At 38.5% G+C, this 24,227-nt stretch overlaps 1 protein-coding gene across 1 annotated transcript; it reads left to right on the forward strand.

Annotated features, from left to right (window-relative positions):
- The first annotated feature begins 2,764 nt into the window (after positions 1–2,764).
- Positions 2,765–22,444, forward strand: glud1b (glutamate dehydrogenase 1b). The gene is made up of 13 exons (XM_006791017.3): positions 2,765–3,360; positions 9,587–9,667; positions 9,884–9,939; positions 10,275–10,338; positions 13,022–13,116; positions 15,594–15,773; positions 17,474–17,611; positions 17,720–17,857; positions 17,975–18,055; positions 19,008–19,131; positions 19,573–19,664; positions 19,894–19,956; positions 21,380–22,444. Exons 1-13 carry the CDS (start codon positions 2,964–2,966, stop codon positions 21,497–21,499), a joined length of 1,629 nt encoding a protein of 542 aa, XP_006791080.2. The 5' UTR covers positions 2,765–2,963; the 3' UTR covers positions 21,500–22,444.
- The last annotated feature ends 1,783 nt before the right edge of the window (positions 22,445–24,227 follow it).

The raw sequence follows: 24,227 nt of genomic DNA on the forward strand, positions 1-24,227 counted from the left end.
AGAAAAAGGGGGGGAAATTTTAACCAGGCTATTTAAACATGTTTATGTTTTTGATTTAAACAAAGGCTATTGCCTTTGCAATATGGCATTATAACATATTGACCACCTGTTAAACCTATAGTGAGCCAGACTTTCACTCTGTCTTGTATTATTTATTACTCTGAAATGAAAGCATGCTAAATATGAAAACATACAGAAGTGATAAATTGGCTTTAGTTTCTTTTTCACATTATTCAACTGAATCTGACAATAATTATTTGTGCTAACTGTCACAAACTGGAAATCACTAGATCACTTCCCTCATTAATTATTGATGCCTGTGACTGAGGTTAATGAATGATTCAGGCACAATGGGCCTTTTGAATATCTCGCGTCTGTCTCACCCTCTCGCTTCTCTCATGGCTGCGTGTCGCTCGCACAGCAGATCAGGGAACTGCTGATGACAGCAGATGAGGCAGAGAGATCCTTTGATCAAACCACAAAGTACAAAACTATATCACTGTGGCCCCTGAACAAAAGCTAATGAATGACCAGGCTGGTGCTCGTCGTGTAGCTGCAACCTTGCTGTCAAGATTAATGTCTTGAGGTTTTACTTAGAAGGGAAGAAAAACAAACAAACAACAAAGACTCATTCATAATTTGAACCATAAACAAGAAATAAACTTGTTTACTTGTTACCTAAATGGACTTCAAATATTACAGCTTCCTCCAGACTAACACAAATTTACTACAGAAACTAATGGAGTTGCAATATGGCATTTCAGATCTTTAAATCTCTGCAGCCTTCGTATCTGAATCGTTCCTGACAGAAATATTCTTCTTAACCTTAAAGTGGAGTGGTGGGGTCATTTATGACCCCAGTTGTATATATGCATATACTGTTGTAATATTTTTACTTCTAACGGTGCTGTCAGTCTTTGTCTTCTACAACCTTTCAGGGTTTGTTACAAACTGTTTTGGATTTTTTTTTTTCAATATATAAGATTTGATTTAATTGTAATTTTGCACTTATAATCACTACATTGTAACATTTTGAAGGTAACCATGGCTGAAAGTCCTATAACCAGGTTCAGAAATATGTTGAAATGCATGCAGGACAGGCTGTGGACAAACTTGCTGTTATCAGTGATTTTTGGAAAAGATTTGTAGCCCAGTTACACAAATACTATAACCACAGCACTGATCTTTGTGTAAGATAAACAGTTGCAGACTGGTGCAGTTTAGTTGCATCTCTTCTAAATCAGCTGCAGCAGAAAAATCTGGGAGAACTGTGATAGCAAAAAAACAAAAACATAATTAAATACATGTAAACATGTTTAAAATATCTGTACTAGTCATTCTATAATAATACTCCAATTCATTTAATAACATAATAATATACACATAATAATCGGTATCAAGACATCACTTTAGAACTGATTTCCAGTCTTACTGCTCACTCTTTGTGGTCACTTACCATGTTAAATAATAAATGAGTAATACATAAGGCTGCTGAGATTCCCAGGCAGAAGTAGATGCCTTTTTACAATCAGAAGAAACCAGGATGGAGGAGTCAGTGCCGCTCCTTAAAACACATGCTCAGCTGCTCTAGTTTTATACAACATTTGGTTTTCTTTCTATGGTTTATCCAGCACCGACCTGAGGCATAAGCAAACTAAGCAGCTGCTTGAAGGCTCTACACTAGAGCACTTGAAATGTCACACAAGAAGGTTTGATGATAACTGAGAAGAATACAGTGTTATTGAACTAGGAAAAGGAGGAGGAAATGTTGAGATCCATAGATAGATGGAAATTTTAAAAAGAGGAAGAGAAGAGGAGCAAAAGTGTGTAGGTGTTGGTAGGTCTTCCTGATTTCTCAGGTTTTTGCATATTTGTCACACATGTTTTACGTCATTAAAAAAATAGACAAAGATAAACAGTGTAAATACAAACGCTGTTTTTATAGGATGATTTCATTTGTGAAGAAAAAAGCCACCCAAACCTAGCTGGCTCTGTGTGGAAAAACTAATTACCCTGTGCACCTAATAACTGCTTGTGCCATCCTTAGCAGCAAGAACTGCAATAAAGTGTTTGAGATAACCAGTTACAACCCAAATGCACTTGAGCTTCAGACTGGCCGTTCTCCTTCTAGGAAAGGGCTGAATTCATGGTTCCATTAACAGCAAGTTTTCCAGCTCATAAAGCAGCAAAGCAGCCCCACCCCATTACACTACCACCACCATGGTTGACAGCCTACATGTTCTTTCATGAAATGCTGCCCTTGAAACCTTCCAAAAAAGTTTAACTTTTTTCTCGACATTCGACAGAACATTTTCCCTATTGTTCTGGGGATCATCAAGATCCCGAGAATCCCTCATCTGGCATTTGACAAATTGTGTTTATTTTGGTCAATGGTGGCTTTCTCATTGGAATTCTCCCATGGATGCTAACTCTCCCCACTCTTTCTTATTGCTGAATCATAAACATTGTCTTTAACTTCAAGAAAGAAATTAAGCAGCGGCAGAATAGTTTCTGACAGCACTGAATATGACATTATCCTGATGAAAAAGAGTTTATGTTTTATATTAGATATAATTTTGCACCGATCTATATGCCTGATTACTCAAGAGAGAAAGAGGAGGCTCGTGCCGGTTATTTGTGCCCGGACCTTTTCTTTTCACTGGAAATATAAAACAACGGTTCAAACCCGGGAGCGCGCACTCTTAACGGTTTGGCAATTGCGCGTACCCACGTAGGCCCTCCTCTTCCGCGTGCGTCTGGGAGAGCCTCAGTTGGTGTGGTCGGCTCGCGCTGCCTTTTAAAGCAAACTGACACGATATGCCATTCCCCACTCGGCCAGAGGACGGGACACGGTGAAGAGTTGTCTCTCATTCTACCCCTTTTCCTGTCGTCACCCCCATTGTCCTTGTTTTTGTTTAGTTCTCTTTTCTTTAGTTTGTTCACACGGTTAGCTAGTTTCAGTCATGTATCGGTATTTCGGGGAGCTGCTGAGCCGCTCTGCGGGTAGTGCCCTGGCCTCGGGGTGCGTGGATTCCGCTCTCCCGGCTTCCTCTTCCCTGATGAGGGTCCGTCGCTATGCCGACGCAGCTAACCAGCCCGACGACCCTAACTTCTTCAGGATGGTCGAGGGCTTCTTCGACCGCGGGGCCGCTATCGTAGAGGACAAGCTGGTGGAGGATCTGAAGACTAGGGAGACCCCAGAGCAGAAGCGGAACCGTGTGCGGGGCATCCTGCGCATCATCAAGCCCTGTAATCACGTCCTGAGCGTGTCTTTCCCCATCAAGAGGGATAACGGAGAGTGGGAGGTGGTGGAGGGCTACCGCGCCCAACACAGCCAGCACAGGACACCGTGCAAAGGGGGTAAGAACTGAGCCAAACCACCTCCATCAACCCGTTTGACAGCTAGCTTTAGCCAGCTTTTTAGCACTAAATATATTTAGCAGCAATGCTAGCTTGCTTTGAAAAAGCGTAAAATAAACTAAAAACACGAATTACTCCAGTAATTGAACCTTAGACGTTTTACTGCTAAATTAGCATCATGTTTAGCATCATGTTTCCTATGTTTGTTTGTTATGTGACACAACAGCAGTGACCTTCTTCCTCACCTGTATCTGCTCTAGTTGGTTAGCTTGCAAACTAGCAGTTACCCATACTTTGTCCAGTCTTAAAAAACTTCAATTTTTAAGGTAGTTATGCATGCATACTAAGTTTGTCAGCATGTGGTTTGATCAAGAGTTAAAGCACAGTCTCACTCTAAATGTTATGGAGAAAACAGACCTACTGGCATCAGGTGTCATACATAATTTTATGCTGACATCTCCACATGTGCAGCACAAAACACAGGAAAACAGGACAAATGCACAAGTCTACATTAAGATCCTCCTAAAACTACTGCAAAAACATGGTATACTATTGCATTTGCTCTGGAGTATATAGTTCAAGGTTCAAAACCAGAAGCCTCAATTGGCTACTGCTGTGACTCACCTTGGGTAAACTGTGAACAGAAGGTTTCAATGTATATAACAAAAGATGAGGCCTTAAAATTTTGGAGGGGGTGGCTGTGTTTCTAGGCATCCTATTTGTCAGTGTAACAGATGGGGGAGGGTGTTATAGAGAAGAGGAATTCTCTGAAGAAAGAAGACATGCATTTTACTTGCTGACCAGACAAAGGGCAACTTTCAGTGGTGTGGAGAGACACTAGCTAGTAATGACACTGTGAAACCTTTCCATGGCAGCTGCTTAATGTAGTGAACGCAGCCCCATCGTAGGGGAGACCTATTTCTGTTCAAGACATGGTCATTGCATGTTGCCACTGACCCCTGTACAAAAGAATTGGTTAAAAAAAAAGGTTGGTAAACTATCTGCCTAGATGAGTCAGTGTGGCACCCACATGAAATATGTTTCACCCACCACCACCCACCCGACAAACCACTTAACGGTAATATAACCCATTTATGAATTTATAGCACTACTGCCTGTCCAGGCAGTAACCAGCACTCAGAAGCAATATAGGGACGTTCAAAATCAATAAGCTTGTCCAGCATCACGAGCATCTCCCCGATCCAAAGACAAATCAGAACAGTCTTGCATGAACTGCCCTTCACAGTAGCATTATTCCTGAAAATCTAAAGCCATGATCATGCTGGACTAATAGCTAATAGTTAAAGTAACAGTAACAGGGCACAGTTCACAACAAAGGCGTACACGTGAATGTATGTAAAGTATATTTATTCATCTATTGATCTAGCTCTAGTCTTTTGTGGTCAAGGCCAACTTGTATTTAATTTTGTGTAAGACAAACTTTATTCATCCATGTGAGATATCGTTAATCTCTCATTATATACTGTTGCAGTAAGGCACTTTTGCAGCCACAGAACCAACCAGATAATTAACACCTACAAATTAGCTGATTGTAGTTTGCACTACACAAGAAACCAATCTTGTTTAACTATTTGCTACTTGCGACTACTTGTTTAACTACTCTAATTACTCAGTTCCCCCCCCTTTGATATTTAGTAATATAGTAAATTTAAATCTCATTCATTACTTTTTGTGTAGTTGCAATAGTAGTAATAAAAAATGTGTAACTGACACAAAATCAGATGTATTTATTTATTTATTTTTTTTGGTTTTTCTTTATTTGGTGTGTTACCCAGTTTTGTAGGTATCATAAAATCGAAGAGTGGAAATAAATGGCATTTGCCTTTGTCGATCAAACTGTCCCATTTAAAAGAATAAATAAATAAATAAATAAATAAATAAATAAATGAAAACGGCAATATCTCTTCCCAAATATAATGATATGACTAATCAAAATAAAATATACAGCTCTTATTGTGAGCAGTTTTATGTAGGAACAATTTATTTCTATTCAACTACACCTTTCAGGCATATAAGAAAGTCTTCATGTACCACTGACAAGAGGTACATGGTAGTGACAGCTTATAAACATTTAATGGCAACAGCCCCCTACAGCTGAGCTGTAACTTGGTTAGCTGCATTTTTCTTTTGGTTGGCAGATGTATACAGAAAAAGAACAGTTAATACACAAAGTTTCTCACAGCAAAAGTTGTGGAATTTGGAGTAACTGAGTTTGGGAAGTGGCATTGCTGCTGAGTTTTTAAAACGCATATTTGGCACTTTGATGACCACAAAGCAACAACCACCTAGTTTCACTTTCAAGAGAAGAAGAGTGATTTCTACACCCAGCATATCAAAAAAGGGGCCTGGGCGTGGGTTTAGCTCAGTGGCTGAGCAGCCCCAAGGCCCTTTACTGTGTATCTACCATCTCTCTCTCCCCACTTTTTAGTGGTACGCTATTAAAGGCCTACTACTGGGTTGGTTCTGGGTTTTTAACAAGGGAAACCCACCTGTCTGTTTTTTAAGTGGGGTTTAATTAACTTCAGTATAAAACACATAATTAATTTTCTAATGTCCAGAAATTATCATTTTGAGCCAGTAAAAATGAAACAAGTAGAATAAAGTACATCATTTAAACTTATTTCTTATCAGGCCCAGTTTATGATCTTATATTGGTTTAGCCGTCAATAATAGCTTGAAGCATCGGTCCTTCATGACAGTCCCATGGATAATGGTCTGAATACGGTTTGAAGTTGTTATCTTTCAATGGCTTAATCATTGATGTAGTGTATGAAGCTTTTGCTGTATTCAGATCAAACTACAAAGTGCAAAGGCTGTCTGAGTGTGCATGTTGTGCTCATCTTCCCCCTTTTGAGAGCCACATAGACTGACAGCTGCCAGGCTGGGCCACACTGCCTTTAACTGGATATGTGAATGCAAGACGTGTTGTCTGTGTGAATGTGCATGCAAAACTGAAGAAGGCTACTGAAATTTTGTGTAGTCTTCATAGTGATTCTCATTGTTTTCCTTTTTTGTGCAGAACTGGAATACATTTGTAGGTTATTTCATGTCACTGTTGTCACATGTGAACTGTGCAACACTGTGAAAAAAAATGGAGATACAGAGGACATCTGATACTGCATAAAAAACTTGTAGACATTAAGTAGAACCAGTTTCATTAAAATGCACATTTAACAACACAAAACTGTGTCACAGTCCCCCGTTCCTAATCAGAGGCATTCTCTGACAAATTTACACTTCAAACACTAAAAGACTTGTGAATTACACCTTGATAAAAAATATCTGCTTACAGCTGTCCAGATTCCTTTAAATGGGTCTATTCAGTGTCCTGATGTTTGAAGGACTGAAAGTTAAGTGTGTCCCTTATCATTTCAAGTCTGTTAATATTTCTTGAGGAAAAATTGAAAAATAATTAGCAGAGCTTTTAACACCATGAATAGTAGTTTTCTTAGTTATAATACAATCAACAAATAAAGTAACATGGAAATGCATTTATTAAATCAAGAAACACCAACTCTTTATCTCCACTGTATGGGAACTAATGATGTAAACGTGCAGTTTTGCCCCAGTTTGAGACAGAAAACAACTTGGTTTTAAAAAAGAATTCCAATGTACAGGTTATAGTACTATTTAAATATATTTATGGCAAAGAATTTTGCAGTCTAAAAATAACATTTAAAAAAATCTAATGTTAGATAATTGGCACTTTTGTTTGGACAAGAGAGAGCCATTAGTTTGAGTGCTGAAGGAAGTTTAACTTTGAGAGAAAACTCAAAAATCTGCCCACCCATTTTAGAGGAATGTGTTTACAGTCTGTTTTGGTACTTGTTGCTGTGGTTCTCTGTTGGTTGGGTGGGGAAAAGATGGTTGGGGGATGGTTTGGTAGTCAGGATTTTTTCCCCCTCCTTTTTTTAAATTTGATCAGTAAACATACAATTGTCCTTTGCTGGCTGTGGTAATTCAGCTGATCTTTGGATGAATGGAAAATAAGAGCAGGGGCAATGCTTTGAAACACAGAGCTTTGTTTTTAAATGTTTTTAGTACCTCCTTTTTCCACTCACTATAGTTTAATGCAGTATTGCCAGAACAGCAAAGAAAGCAGAAGTTCGAACTGCAGTAATGAAAATACTGGTATGTACGGATAAAATTCCGTAATCAAGTGAAGTGGAGGATGTTTCCTGCTTCCTAAAGATTATTTGGTGGGATTTGTTATGTATGTAACAAATGCATTCTCAAGAAACTGAGAATATGATGCCTTTATATGGCAGAAATGTATGCATTTTCCTGACATTTTAGAACATCTGTTAAACAAAAATGAACAAACCTGGTTAAGAGAAATATTAAAATGCTAGTGAGTTCCCTTTTGACTCTGGCTAAAACTGCTTTGGTGGTGTTTGTCTGTGCTGGAGGGCCTCTGTGTAAGATGATTCCATAGTAGGAGGGGCTTTTACTTGTGCTGTAGTTTTCAGTATTCAGTTGAACAAGCATAGCAAGATATGCACACACAAAACATGCTGCTGTCTCCTCTTTGTGCGCTTCGTCCTTGGGTTTGTGTGTGTAAGCTAACCCTGGACCCTGTACTATTTTTGGTATTGCCATCTAACTCGTGTGCGCACACACACTGTGCCAATGAGACGGGGTCTAGCGTGACATGCTATATGATCTCATGTAATGCTGCACATGTTGCTGCGGTGACGCTAGTAAACGCCAGAAAACAGGAAGGTATGACTCCAGCTGAAGGGCTGGGGGCACAATGGGGGGCTACGATTGGTTCATTTGGGCTCCACCCACCCTTTAATGTTGCTCTGACTGCCGTACACACTTGGTGATCTTTGACCCATTCATGTGGTCTTCTGTAATCATTATTAGTCTGCTTTTTCACAGTCCTTCTGTTATTCATTTTCTTTTGCTGTTGCTAACCTCTACAGACAGGGGAGACACTTTAAGACCAAGAATACTCTGGCTGCTTCATGATATGACAGTGGATGTTATTGGTCTGATGCTGCTGTGGTGAAAGTGCAATGTCCTGATAATGGAATATAAAAAGTGCATTATCAATACCTTCACCAACTTGTTATCGTGTTGTTTCATGGAGGTGATGTTAAAAAAAAAAAAGTAAAATAAAATAAAATACCAGTGAGCAATATGACTTCATGCCCACCAAGGCTGTGGTTTTAGATGGGGAATGGATGCCCTATAAAGTGAAATAAAATGGGTATCGCATTGAGGTTAGTTGCCCATACTGTCCATGTCCACTCATTATCACTTCATGCTTGAGAGGTGATCCAGTCCACTTCTAATTTTGAGAAGTCTCTAATTAAAGATGGTTATAAAAGCTGGCAATATAACTAATGGAAAATGGTAACCCCTAAATTCACTTGTCATTTTAATGTAGCTCATAATCTTACTTGTTAGCTGTTTTACAGTCTTCACATATGGCAACAGCTTGATAAGAAGTATATTTTATTGCAGCAGAGTAATTTCATCCCTGCCTTTAATAGCCTACCACTGAAGCCTCAAAACAGCAAGTCATGCCATGCAATGGCAAATTCAATCTTAACTAACATGTTAATTATGTGTTGGGACTTTTTGTTTGTTTGGTTTTTTTTGGTGCTTTACTATGAAGATGGCATGATCTCCCTTTCTTTGGAAAAAAAAGGTCCAATGTATCCTTTGCTAAAGGAAATAATCAAAGAAACACTGAAGTGCCTTCCCTTAGTATTTAGAGAATTCAGAGAATGTATTATTATGGCTGGGAGACAGATGCTTGAAGGGCAGTTCAGTGAAAAACCTTTGTAAGGAAAGCTGGTTGTTTGACTGAAGTCAAGGACTTATACAGGTTACAGTCTTCTATCAATATATAACACACTTGAACTGATTAATGAGCTAATAAAAACATAGAAAATATGGGGGAAAGTTACATTTTGTGCATGGAAAACTATTCCAGGGCTCGCAAAATCGCTAGCCCGACGTCCCGGAGCTAGCAATATCTCCTGTTGGGCGACCAAAATCTATCTCAGCCCCGCCCTTCGAGCTATATGATAACCCGACGGGCGGGGCTGAGCTAGATTTTGGTCGCCCGAGCGGAGATATTGCTAGCTCCGGGACGTCGGGCTAGCGATTTTGCGAGCCCTGAGACCTTTATTTTCAGCTTTTCTATACAGGCCCTGTTACAAATTGTTCCCTCTGTGTGTGTTTCCCTCAGGTATCCGTTACAGTACAGATGTGTCTGTGGATGAGGTGAAAGCCCTGGCCTCTCTGATGACCTACAAATGTGCTGTTGTTGGTAAGCATTAAAGTCTTAGCCTTCCACAAAGTCTACAGAAGGTCCTCCCTGAACTCTGCACACATATTAATACTGTACAGGAGGTTGGTACTTGTGTGGAAATGCCAGAGAATTGTTTTCTTTTTTTCCTGCTTCTATCTTGTATATCTTCATGTGTATTTGCAAAGTAATGTATGCATGTTCTTGTGGTTATAAAGCTGTATTATTATCTTCCAGATGTGCCATTTGGGGGAGCCAAAGCTGGAGTCAAGATCAATACTAAGAATTACTCTGTAAGCCTTCTGATTGCAAGCCTATTCTCACATAATTAATAAAACCCTCGTAACAACAACAACATAAGAGATCAATCACTCAATAAACTTGAGGTGGTAAAGGAGACAAGCCTTTTTCTTTTTTCTTTTTTTTGTTGTTGTCTTTGATTGCTTAATTATAGGGCACTCATTTATTTAAAGGTCATCAACTGTTCATCTAAGCTTATAGTCAACTGAAGAGAAAAACCTCACAAAACCTCACAGATGCCTTACGCATCTTTCTTAACATCTGATAGGAATTTGTTTATATGAACTGTTTAGTTTTCTGGAAGTAATGTAACCACACTTTGTTGCAGGACAATGAGCTGGAGAAGATTACCAGGAGATTCACGATTGAGCTGGCCAAGAAGGGCTTCATTGGTGAGTTTCTAGTGTGTGGTTGGTTGTTTTAACTGTTTAATGGGCTTTAGAAGTGAGAGGTAAATACTTGCACACATGAAGGTAAACATTTCCAGTCTTCTAATGGTGTTTATTCAGGTTGGGGTCCTTCAGAGTGTGTCTGTGTCAAGTAAAAGGGTAGACAACTAATAATGGTTAAAGAAACTCAGTTCTTATATTTATAAAGGTGGAGAAACCAAAAAATCATAAAAAATTAGCTAATGCATATTTACAGTATATAGTCAGGACAAGATGCAGGTACACTGATATTTTTCTTAAGTTAAAGTACATAGGGATAACCTACAGAGTAAAAGTTGGCATTTTAAAAATTGGAACTTGGGTGCTAAAGTATCAAAAGATTTATACTTTAAATACTAAGCTTGGCAGTAGGTGGCAAAGTCGAGGCTAATTTTTGGGCTCATAAACTTCACATACTGCTGGGTATATTGCCAGGTATACTTTAATAGTAAATCATAACTTTGGTTATGTATTATTAATCAGAATCTGCAAAGTAACTAATTTAGTTTGGAAGTACAAATTGACATAAAATGTTCTGCTTAATTATAGAGATGGCACGATACCACTTTTTTATGTCCGATACCGATACCGATATCATAAATTTGGATATCTGCCGATACCGATATGAATCCGATATAGTGTGTTTTTTAATCAATAAAACGTTTTTTTAATATCTTGCTGCATTTTGTATAAGTTTATACTCAAGTTTAAATAAATAACAACACTAAAGCTATTCTGTTATACCTGTATGTAAAAAATACAACAAAATATTTCATAGTTCAGCAATACTGATCAATCTAATAAACGTAAACCTGCTCCATCCTCCCTATTCTGGTATTTTAAAGAGTACTTAGCAGAAATATCAAGCAACCTAACTAATAGGGTTGCAAACTCCCAGCAAAAAAAAAAATAGGGAACCACCCCCCACCCTCCAGCTCATGATGCTTAATCGATGTAATCAAATTTAATTTGATGCATGGGGAAAAATGCACAGAAAGAAATTATTTTTCAAGAATAATTAAATAGATTCAACATCTTTCTTCAACAGAATTGCAGACTGCACAGATGGTATCTTCCCAAAGGAAAAAGTACTATAGCTTACTAGGGTATATTAGACTTAACAGTTACTATATACAGTAATGGACTTCTATATATTTTACATCAGATTAAAACTTTGGGTGTAAGATTCAGATAATTATTTATTAAAAGCTAGATATTTTAAATGAGAATAAGAAAGAAAAGTATGTCTTTGTGCCCCCTTTTCCCTGTTCATGCCCTATCGGCCCCCCTGGCTACACTTTGCTAGATCCGCCCCTGCACAGTTACCAGCTGTCAGCTACGTAGAAAACGATCCTGGTGTAGAAAGTAATATTAAATAAATTCTAACAACAGCTTATCAAGCTTAATAGTGCTGCTGTTGTTCAGCCGCTGGTTTCCTCTTTCTGGTGAGAAGTGGGCCAAAAACTAAGAAGAGAGACGGACTCTCGACAGAAAAGCCGATCAGCTGATCATTAAGCAGTTTCAGATTGAAGTAGCAGCAGGAGAGAGAGGCAGTCGCTCCATATATCTGTTGTTAAGCTTAAGGTGGGAACGCTTTACAAACATTCAGAGATGAACTTACACACTTGCTTTACTTCTCTCTGGGAAAACTTCCTCGGAGATGAAATGCTGGTTTGCTAGCAAGGCTACAAATACACACAGCGGCTCTATCACATGAGGCATACTGCTGCTACGTGCTACGGTTATGAGCCGAGTTACGCCATGTAGCAAGTTTTGTGAGGTGCTTTTTTGATATTTAATGGATTGGATTACATTTTTTATTTCTCGCCGATATCCGATCCAGTAATTTGGGTCAGTATCGGACCGATACCGATACGTAATATCGGATCGGTCCATCTCTACTTAATTACAGTATATGGGGAAAAAATACTGGGTTAGTTTATTGAGGGTACATAATTGTTCTTGTTTGGCACAGGTCATTCCAGTTTAGCTGATGGACAACTTTTTGACAAAATCAGCCTTTTAAGATCACATTAAAGAACCTAAGTTTTTTTTTTTTTTTAAAAAGGTCAAAACAAGGGAACATGAATGCATATTTGTCACTACTTGGTCATTTGGCAGAATAATTTATTTTTTTAACTCAACCTCACAGAGAATAAAATGGTAATTTCATTTACTTTCTCCAGGAAGCTGGCATAGATGTGTTTAGTACGTTGAGCAAAGTCACAGAAACACTGGTTCCATGGGTTAATGGGCCCCTATACCACCTGTTTATTCACCCTTACCTGGATGCATTTAAAATGTTCATAATGTGTTTACTTTACTACTGAGGGATACGACGCTCTGTTATATACCAGTAGTCAACAATAGTTGCTGCTTGTGGAGCTTGGAGGTAAAAAGGTACCCACCATCTGCCCACAGCACTTTTCTGTCTATCTATCTGTCTGTGGACAGATTCAGTTATTTTCTGTCTGCATGCTTGCTGCTGTTTTCACTTCTTGAGGCCCTTTGAGGCACATGGTTATGTCACACAAGGACATGAAGCCTGGTGCTCAGAGTTTGTAATATTATACTCTTTTTCTTTTTTCTTTTTTAAACTCTCTTCACCTCTCTCTCTCTCCCTTTCCTTCCTGTCTTTGCTCAACAGGACCTGGCATCGATGTCCCTGCTCCTGACATGAGCACAGGCGAGAGGGAAATGTCCTGGATTGCCGACACGTATGCGAACACTATTGCACATACTGTAAGTTCTCAGACTTAATGGATATATTATTTTGTAGACCGCATAGCCAGTCTGTCGGACTTGGCTGCAGTTTCGGCACAAATTTTAAAACGGGCTAAATTAAAAAAACAAGGAGTGAGTCATACATAAACCATGAACAGTGGTTTCCTGCCTCGCCCTTTCCAGCTGACCACAGAGGCATTCCTCATGTCTTAAAAGGAGCTTTTCAGACTGAGGCCTCTGTTCGTGTTATCAGCTAATCATTGCGCTATCTCAGTCTGTCAAACAAGGCTTATTTGATTAAACATGGAAAATATTTACCCATGTTTATTGTTTCACATGCAATCATGTGTTGTTTACAACTGGTTTGATCTAATAACTGTAATTGTCAGAGAACTCTGACTGATATTTTACTTATTAGCAGAAAGAAAAGACCATAATATTACTCATATCTTTTGCCCTCTCTCTGCTTACAACACCTTATTGTTTCAAAGTCAAAAAATATAATCCCTTTCAAATTATTAACAGTGTTGATTGCATAACCCTGAGGGCTGTACTGCCAAGGAGGTTCAACACAGTCAGGCTCTCTGCGCATTAGCTGGATCGTAAACCCCACAGATGATAGACAAGTTAATAACTGCTGTTATTAGTTAATAACATAAACTGGGCTTCTCACTTCTGTGCATGCTCACATGAAAAGGAGCATTTCACGTATTATATGCCTTTTCATGAATGCCACTTATTACAAGTAAGTAGAACAAACTTTGATAATTGAGAAGGCATTCTTGGTGATGGCCTGATCAATTTTCTAATCTGTGTCAAGAATAGCTAACATATTTCAGCTGTGGAAGAGACTTGGCAGCAGTGAGATACAACTCGCACATATAAAATGTATTCCTCCAACAATTATTGCACTGGAAAAATTGTTTTAAATAAAAGAATTAGAAAAAAACATGGTGCTTTCAGCCAAAAGTTTGAGCACAGCCTGCTGCAGACCAGTGCTGCACATGAGTCACCACAGGGATTTGCCAAAAGCTCACAACTATGGCACACAGCAAACATCTACAACTAACCACAACATGGCAGGCCATTTTGACTACAGGAACACTCCTAGGTGCACACTCTTGTATCCATGCCTTTCAAGGATAACCTCAGACATCCGAAAACCAAACACAAAAAGTAATATCTCAGTCTATTCTTGACATTTATTTTTTCCTATTAATACTTGGTTGGTAAGAGACAAGCAACATTGATGAACACACTGGTGTTCCAGAAACACTGAGAACTTGAGGATTTAAACCATATAACAGACATATTTCTACTTTAAATGTTTTTGTTGTTCTTGTTATTATTAAACTCTTAAAACAGTTTGTGTCATTGAGATCAGGATCTGAGAGAAGTGCAAAAAACATGAAACAATATCGCCAGGTACATAATACAGATGCACGCTATGCATGTTCATAAATTAAGAAAGGATGTGCAAGAATGAATGCTGATAATTAAATGTAATCAGTGTTTAGTTTATAAACAAATAGATCCAGTTCACACTGGGAGATTCCCTACAAAGGTTGTAATGCCAGCGTTACCAAATTGGCCTGCTGGTTGTGTTGTAGTCATTTTGTTGGCTCACATTCATGTGATGGGTGCTATGTTCCAGTTAAGGTCAATATCCAGCAGTCACCACTTCTGGCTCATTCATGTGTGAATATCAGTGATTTAAAAACTGTGTTGGTCCTGTTCCACTCTTCTCTCTGGTCTCCTCTTGCCTTACACAGTCATGTGACCTCTGCTCCAGATACCCCCATGGAGTAGGTCACAAATTCCTACTCTGGGTATCTGAGGGAAGAGGAGCTTGGGTAGTACGTGTAGTACGTGTCATGGTACCTGGGCCACACATGACATTTTATGACATCTGTATGTATATTAAGCAATACCTGAGCTGAAGCTGAGCAGGAAAAGGGGGGAGTGCCATTGTTGGTCACTGGAGACTGTGGCTCTGGCTTGGCAAAACATTTGGCCTACTGGATGGCTTTGTCTGAACTTTGCAGTGAAAAAATTACTCATGCACGGTTGCTTATTTTTGGTGGTGCCAGCTTTAAAGAGTTTGTCTAAATTTGTGGAATTATATAGTTGAATCTAGGCAAGTGTTTTGAATCATAAACATTTAAAATATTGTTAGTTTTTTTTTTTTTTTAAAATACTACAAGGTGTTTTTTGTTAAGCATAAATTATTGCAAATTCTTGTAATGGTCTAGCCTACCTACTGATTAAATACGGTTGTATGTGGCACATACCAGATACCTGATTCATTTAAAAAAATCTTGGTTTCTTTGGTTTACATTATTCATTATAATACTGGAAGTTTTTGTGTTTGTCGGTTTCTCTTCCAACACTGCCCAACTGAGGTTTCAATAATCTGTGTGCAAAGATGCTATGTACATAGTAGTGTTTTAAGCTGTGGTCTGATTTCTTTTTTCTTTTTTCTTTTCTCCTTACAGGACATCAACGCACATGCATGTGTGACAGGAAAGCCCATCAGTCAAGGAGGAATCCACGGGCGTATCTCAGCCACTGGTCGTGGAGTTTTCCATGGCATTGAGAACTTCATTAATGAGGCTTCTTACATGAGCATGCTGGGCCTCACTCCTGGCTTCCAGGACAAGACCTTTGTTATCCAGGTACACAGATGCATGTACACTTTGATAAGAGAAACAAAGAAGAATGATTTCAGTGATGCAGACTCTTGTGCGGCTGTTTTCTCCCTGATAGTCACAGGACTTAAGTTTTCATTTGAAGTCATGATGAGGGGTTTTAAAGCTGTGCCTCAATCAGAGCCGTGCCATCTGTTTTTGCCTGATCTCCTCATACCGCACAGGCAGCAGCGAGCTCAAGTTTTCCCTTCTTTGTTTATGGAAAAGGATGATTCATCGAGAGGAACCAGTTAAAGAAACTGGGCTGCTCTGCTGCTCAAGTTCCAGCGGGTTTTGTGAAAAACAGTTTGAGTTTAAACTAATATGTTTTAGAATCAAGCATGAAAACTCATCAATGAAATGCATCCAATTATTGGAATCATTTGCAGTGTTGATTAAAAGGAACTTGTCTTTTCTTTAAAGCTGTGCTGATTTTAACTGTAACCGTGTGAAAGCAGAAGTGTGCCTGCAGAGATAAAAAGTCAAAGAGCAGCATTTTGCTTAGCAGTTTCATTTCCAGTAGTCACATGGCAGCTCCTCACGTGTCACTGACGCAAACTAAGCAGGAAAGCCCTTGGCAGTGGTGTCTGCTGTTTTCTTGGAATACTTTCTGCAATTTCCCCTCTTCATGACAGCAGTGCAGTCTGATACTCTTGATCAATACCTCTGTGTGTTTGCATCCATTTCATTTAGTTAACCATCTCTGTGAAACTAGCTGCAAGACTTGCAGATTTCAGATTTCTTTTTTTTTTTTTTTTAAGGATCTTCTTTTATTTGCTTGAGATTATGTTTGAAGTTTAATGTCCTGGTTTCACTGAGATTTGTAAAGTGGCAGATAGTTCAGATTCAGTGACTGTAAAGAGACAAAGATTTTGAAGGCTGATGATTACTGCTGAGTGGGTTTAAAGTGAGGGACGATAGGGTGAAGAGGTGAAGAAGCTGTGACGACAGCTGATTCATGATGTGGATGTTCAAAAAGCTAATCCGTGTCTGTGTTTGGGGATTACTCTGTGCTGCGCTGAGATTACATTTTCTTAGAGATTTATTAGTGAGAAAGGACAGAGCAGATCTTTAATGTGGTATTAAGATGAAAGCAGGGGTATGTATTTACTCCCTTTTTCTTTTTTTTTTCTTTTTTTTAATCATTTGTAAAGTTGTCTCTCTTCTTGTCTTTATCCAGCAGCTCTGTTAGTGGCCAAAAGGTGATATCAGCAACGATATTAGCGGTGTTAACTTTGTTGTTGCTTTATAACCATGAGACTTGTGCTTTGGGGTTTATCTATAACTTATATACACAATGTCATCTTCTTTCTACATCCGTAGAGTAGAAAGAAAGAGTAGTAGTACAGAGTAGTAGTACAGTTGGATATACAGAATCTTGGTTATTAGTGTTTAATTATCTTTATTTTCCTTGCTGCATCTGGTTTTAGTAAGATATATTCACATTTTTGTTCTGTTTTGTAGTGTGTGCAGATGAATGCATAGAGAAATTTCAAATCTCATATATACTGTACTGCTGTCACCCATCCATAGTCAAATGAAATAATGATTTGATGATTTTTTTTTTCTTAACCTCATCTGGCCACATGGTGGCAGCAGAGTATGTAGCTTATAAAAATGAACATCATTTTGTTTGTTGATTGAGAAGAGGAATAATTATTTGTAACTATGTGCTGTGACTTTCACAGGGCTTTGGTAATGTGGGTCTCCACTCAATGAGGTACCTGCACAGGTTTGGGGCCAAGTGTGTGGGCATTGGAGAGATTGATGGAGCCATCTACAACCCAGATGGTATCGACCCCAAACAGCTGGAGGATTATAAACTGGTATCAGCACTGCTGCCTTCCCCTCATTTCTGTCGTTTCTTAAGTATTTATTTATTTATTTTTGAAATTGTACTTATTCATTCTCCACTGAAATATCCATCTCTACAGCAACATGGCACCATCGTGGGTTTCCCAGGAGCCAAACCCTATGAGGGGAACATTTTGGAAGCGGACTGCCACATCCTGATTCCTGCAGCTGGAGAAAAGCAGCTCACACGTAACAATGCTCCGAAGATCAAGGCCAAGGTAAACTCTTTGTCTGATTACAAAAGATGCTTTGATTTTTAAACTGTCAGTTTGATTAAAATGATTAAGGTTGAGCAGTTCAGGTAGTGGTTAAGTATATGTGTTTATTTTTGTCAGATCATTGCTGAGGGTGCCAATGGTCCCACCACCCCAGAGGCTGATAAAGTCTTCCTGGAAAAAAACGTCATGGTTATTCCTGTAAGCACACACACCACCAAACACACAGAGAAATACAAGCTAGTTTTATGGTTTGTTTAAAGTGAATTATTTTTTGTGTGTTTTGATTCCCTGAATGACAATACATGTGCACACATTGCACAGTCATACACATTCAGACTTAATTAAGCTGAACTGTAGAACAGCTTTAAGCATGACAGGTTAAACAAGGTTTTGTTCACAGAATAAAAGCATCGATTTCGTTTTATTTTCATGCTGATCTTTTCATTTCATTTATTTATTTTTAACAGTAACAAGAAATAAACAGTCTAAAAAGCAAAAATAAACAGGAAAAACAATCTGCTCTGCTCATTCAGCAGTTCACATCCTCAAAAAACATTTTTCTAGAAAAAAGAGGCAAAGCACAGCAAATGAAATCTTCAAATTTATACAAAAAGCCAAATCTAGAATAGTATAGCACATTGTCTTATTATTTAAACATATTCTTGTAATTATGTTTTTGTCTGAGATTTGAATTGGTTAGGACTTGGTTATTAAGACATGAAGTCCCATCCTTCTGAGCTCAGATCACAAGAAACAAAGCAGAACCAATAACAGTTTATTGGGTAACTTTCTTGTGTTTCCAGCATCTATCCATCAAATACGGTTAATCAAAGCACACTTGTACAGTTTCGATAAAACACATTAATTTGCTGAAGGTTAAACTCTTTGTAAATTAAAATATTTTCCTCACGTTCAAATGGACTGGGACTGAAAACATGCATTTGTAAATATAAATTCTAACTAGAAATATGATGGAATGTAGTGTTGTTTCTAGTTCTTGCTTTAAAATACAGTTTCGATATGTGCTTGTTAAATAATTTCTCCTATAACATATATAATCAGATTTTTAAAAGTCATATTTTCCATACAGAGGACCTTTTCATCTGTGCACTTATCCATACAGAGAAGTGAAGACTGTTTCTACTTGCAGGACATGTACTTGAATGCTGGCGGTGTGACGGTATCTTATTTCGAGTGGCTCAAGAATCTCAACCATGTCAGCTATGGAAGATTAACCTTCAAATATGAGAGGGACTCAAACTACCACCTTCTCAGTGAGTACAAACCTGCAGTTCATGCTTTTGTCTGGACACAGATTGTATTTATATTGTCTGACAGCTTTTATTCATTACATTAGAGACGTGTTGCAAATCGGAATGAAAAATAATGATAAAACACAAACAAACGTAATAAATCACTCGTACAAGTTTTTTTGTGTGTGTGCGTGCGTGTGACCCAAAACATTTTATTCAGATGGAGAGAAAGCATCAGAATTAGATCTCTATATTTTTTTAATATATATATATTTTTTAAATCAACTGACTCTGTGGTCACCTATCTTCTGGTGTCGCTCTTTTGCTTTCTTCATGTACTTTCTGATTGGCACTCTCATACAGCCAATTATATGATACACTCAGTGAATCAGACATGTTATCACTGCTATTTGTAGTATTTGTGATTAATTTGTATTTTTGTTTTACTGTTTTCTCCTTTAGTGTCTGTTCAGGAAAGTTTAGAGAGGAAGTTTGGCAAGCAGGGAGGACCCATTCCCATCGTACCTACTGCTGACTTCCAGGCCAGAGTTGCTGTAAGTAACAGCTGCTGTCATACACATGCATTTCTTGTTTAAATGTTGTAAAAGTACCACACGTACCAGTGTGATGAATTTCCTTCCATATGAAACTGATTCTAATCAATAAACGCGATCAAGCCAGCTAATATTTATTCTTTGTCAACTGATTAATAATCCAAGAACTATTTTACTATTGTGTCCTGCTCAGCCTGATGTGGGGTTAACACATAATCATCCTTTACAGGGTGCCTCAGAGAAGGACATTGTTCACTCTGGATTGGCCTACACTATGGAGAGATCTGCTCGGGTAAGTGATCATGCAGGAAAGGTCAGAGGTATGGTTCTCAAACATTTTTGAAAAACTGGTTTAGGTAGACAAAATATCAGGCACAATGCTTCCACTTGTAAGCAGGCGCATCCTGTTAGGTGTCATTAAGTCCTGTTTAACAACACACACAACATAATTATGGTTTGCTTGTTTTATGGTCAATTGGACATCAGTGCTTAAACCACAGCTCTCACATTTCCTGCTTTCTGAAATGGAGCTCCAGGATGGGGTGGTGGTGCAGCAGTTTGTGTGTCGATTCACAGAAAAAATGTTGGGGGTTCAAACGAGGAGCTTTCTGTCTGTGTGGATTTTTTGTTCTCCTTGTGGCTCTGAGTTTTCTCCGTCTGCTTTATTTTCTTCCCACAGTCCAAAGAGTATGCAAAGGGGATTAAGTGGTGGTCTTTTTTAAAATTTTTATTTAATTTTATTTTAATGGGCTGTAGGTATGTGAGACGGAAAGCATGCACTAAACAAAGTGATGGAGAGGCAGGTGTAAATGTGGTTATGGTGCTCCAGTCCATGTTTCATAACCAGTGCGATGACACTTTTTTATTTATTTTACAGTCATCTCAGAGAACTTTATACTGTGAGTCAACAATGATAGGAAGGAAAGTGCCAACGTTCAGATGATCCTCCAGGAACAAAATTTTATAACAGTATATGCTAAACGTTGATTTGATATTCGTTCTGTTTTATTAGACTTTGATGGGATAAAGTCTAAACTCATTTGCTTTGTAGTCCTTTCTATGAAGGTACTAGTTTGAACACTGTATAAACTCTTTTCTATATTTCCTTCAACTTACTCTAGCCTGTTCTGACTCCTGCAGTGACAGAATCTTAAGGAACTATTACATGCAGTCTATCAACCTAGTCTCTGTTATTAGTTCAACTTTTTCAACTGTTACTGTCAAGGCTAAACTGTTGGAACTGCTGTTACCCATCTAGCATAAACTCACTGAAAAGACTTTGAACACTCCTTTGCTGGATGTGTAAACACAGTAGATTTAGTTTTTCTCAACCAAATATATGCCAGCCAGTTCCTGTTTTTAAAAAAGCAAACAAACCACAAAACATAAAAACAAAACAGCAGCTTGCTATGATGTGGACATCTGATAAATGTTAACCTTTGAGATAAATCTAACCCGGTTTCAGCCCTGATGTGGACCCATTTAGACCCCTAAGCAAGAGATGCAGTCTCTTGATGGAGGAGAAGGGAAGGGACTGAGAAAAGAAGAGTTTAAGAGTTAAAGTTTTTATATTGTCCTGAAATACGTCCTTTTACTTTTCACTATTTAAACGTTAAATGTCTGACTGACCAGGTTAAACCAGGAAACTGCATCCATTGAAATGTTGAACTTGGTGGTGTAGCATGTATAACCTTTGTCATCATCTTCTTTTGTAGCAAATCATGCGCACAGCGAGCAAGTACAACCTCGGTCTGGACCTGCGGACAGCTGCTTATGTGAACGCCATCGAGAAGGTCTTCAAGGTCTACAACGAGGCTGGGCTCACCTTCACATAAATGGCTGACCATGGTCCACACTTGTCTCCCTTCCTCCACCCTTCTGCTGTTGAATCCCCTCTCCTGCCTTCCTCCACCTCTAAAACAGCCTTCAGAACATATCACTGTTTACCGCTGCTCCTTGGCTCCTTTCACACACACATGCAGCGACACAGTGGTTTGCCTCGTAGTTATTTCATGATCTTTGTGCTGCCATTATATCTCTGCAACTCTTTTTAAATATTGTCCTGTTCTTGTTTTTTGCCTGAGGTTACAGACAGAGAATCCCCCAGCCGTCATACAAGTGTTTATAATTCAGCTGTAATGCAGCCACGTTCTTAGCTCTGTGTTTGTGATTGCTGAATGCATGTGTGACCCTCCTGTTGCAGTTGTTTCAGTTGATAGCACTACAGATGCCTTATTTTTAGGAGGTCTGCTCTAAAAGGCCACTTCAGTCTAATGTTAACTCAAAGGGATTTAGATTTAACTTCATGTGAATAAGAGAAAAAAGTAATTTTATTACCCTTGAGTATGTCTTGTCACTCTTAAGGTGTAAAAAGTTAGAGATGGTTTTGCCAAGTTTTAGAATTCACAACAGAGATTCAGTGTTCTTCATAGTTGTGTTTTCATGTTCCCGCTCCCCTTTATTTTCCTCCCTTTCCTGTTGTTTCATGGTAAATGCAGCTTCTTCCCGACTCTTCCACTGGCCAAGAGAGAAGAGCAGGGATGGGCCGAGGTGTCACTGTGATCGGCCAATCCCTGCCTGAGTATTCTTCAGTTTAACCGTCCAGTTTATCAGTACTGCAGCATTTTTGGAGGAAATTTTTATTTTTACTGTACTCATTTTTTTTGGAAACCATAAAAATGTTCAGATACAGAAATGTGTTATCAGTGTTTATTTTCTGGTGAGCTCATCCTGTAACATCTGGTGTTTTTCCTGCAACTTTATAAAAGTTGTTAATAAGACCTGAAGGAGGTATCAGCAGTATTCCTGGGGGAAAAACAGGCTTGAGGAAAGTTATTTAAAAATTTCCTATTAAATAATTTTTTCTTTGGAATTGTTTTTAAAGAGTTGGTAAGTAGACTAATACTTATATAGCACTTTCTATGTTTGAACGCTCATGGTGCTTTATAGTACAAGCCTTATTCATGAACAGTCAATTTTTTAGATTTTTTTTTTTTTTTTTTTTTTTTTTTTTTAATAATTCATAGACATTCCATCGGATCTGTTGGGAGGAACTAAGCCTTCAGTATCTTGCCCAGGGATTGAACCACCAACCTCTCAGTTACATGACAACTTGCTCCACAGCCACCCTATTGGGTTAATAAAAACAAATAAATAAATGGTATGTCCATCCCTGTTGTAACTACTCCCTGAAGTCCCTGCTCTTGATTTAAAAAAAAAAAAAAAAAAGTTCCTGGTGTCATCATATTATATATCTATATATGTTGAACTTATATATAATATTAAACTTGAATGTTATTAATTTAGTTACAGCCTACATGAAGCTACCTTTTATACGTACACTACCAGTCAAAAGTTTGGACCTTCTCATCTAATGTCTTTTTATTTATTACTACTACTAAATTGCAAAAACTTTGAACTGCGCGAATCGCCTTTTATGGTCAAATAGCTGCTAAGAAACCACTACTAAGGACAAGTAAAAAGCAGGAGAGATGTTTTTGGGCTAAGAAACACAATGAATGGACATTAGATCAGTGAAAATATTTGGTCTGATAAGTCCAAATTTGAGGTCTTTGGTTCCACCTGCTGTGTTTTTGTGCAATGCAGAAAAGATGAACAAATGGTCTTTACATGCCTTCACACTTCACACTGTGAAGCATGGAGGAGGAGGTGTTATGGTCTGTTGGTACTTGGCTGGTGACACTGCTGGGGATTTATTCAAAATTGAAGACACACTGAACCAGCATGGCTACCACAGCATCTTGCAACAACATGCCGTCCAGTTTGCATTTTGTTGGACCATTTATTTTTCAACAGGACAATGACCCCAAACACACCTCCAGGCTGCGTAAGAGCTATTTGACCAGGAAGGAGAGTGATGGAGTGCTACGCCAGATAGCCTGGCCTCCACAATCACCTAACCTAAACCCAGTCGAGATGGTTTGGGATGAGATGGAAAACAAGGTAAAGGCAAAAAGACCAACAAGTGCTCGGCATCTCTGGGAATTCCATCAAGACTGTTGGAAAACCATTTCAGGTGAATACCTCATTAAGTTCATTGAGAGAATGTCACGAGTGTGCAAAACAGTAATAAAAGCAAAGGGTGGCAATTTTGAAGAATCTAAAATATAACACGTTTTGAATTATTTCACACTTTTTTTGTTTACTACATAATTCAGTGTGTTCACTCGTAGTTTTGATGCCTTCAGTGAGAATATACAATGTAAATAGTTGTGAAAATGAAGAAAAACCATTAAATGATATCTGTGATGATGTTTCATTGGAGAGAAGATGATGCTTACCTAAAATATGTCTCCTGATTGCTTGGGGATCAAGAATAGGTGAACTGAGCAGGTGGCATGATGAGGGCTCTGCCCCAGGGCTGATATGAGATGAACGCAGGGTGGACATAGAAAAAACACTGGACTTCACCTCGACCATGACACTCAGGTTGGTACTTACATAGCAACTTTTTAGTCAGTTGAGCAGTCAAAACACTTTTATGCTACAAGATTCAATCACTCAGTCACACATACATGCATTCAGAGATTTTTTTCTATTACT

The sequence above is a fragment of the Neolamprologus brichardi genome, chromosome 8, assembly GCF_056152115.1.
Source record: "Neolamprologus brichardi isolate AB-2024 chromosome 8, ASM5615211v1, whole genome shotgun sequence".
NCBI lineage: Eukaryota > Metazoa > Chordata > Actinopteri > Cichliformes > Cichlidae > Neolamprologus > Neolamprologus brichardi.

What these genes read in the sequence shown, in the direction of transcription:
- glud1b (XM_006791017.3), top strand. Translation starts at nt 2,964, where the DNA reads ATGTATCGGTATTTCGGGGAGCTGCTGAGCCGCTCTGCGGGTAGTGCC. An exon ending in CAGGACACCGTGCAAAGGGG is followed by an intron (nt 3,361 to 9,586) that starts GTAAGAACTGAG and finishes TGTTTCCCTCAG; the next exon opens with GTATCCGTTACAGTACAGAT. An exon ending in CTCCGAAGATCAAGGCCAAG is followed by an intron (nt 17,858 to 17,974) that starts GTAAACTCTTTG and finishes TATTTTTGTCAG; the next exon opens with ATCATTGCTGAGGGTGCCAA.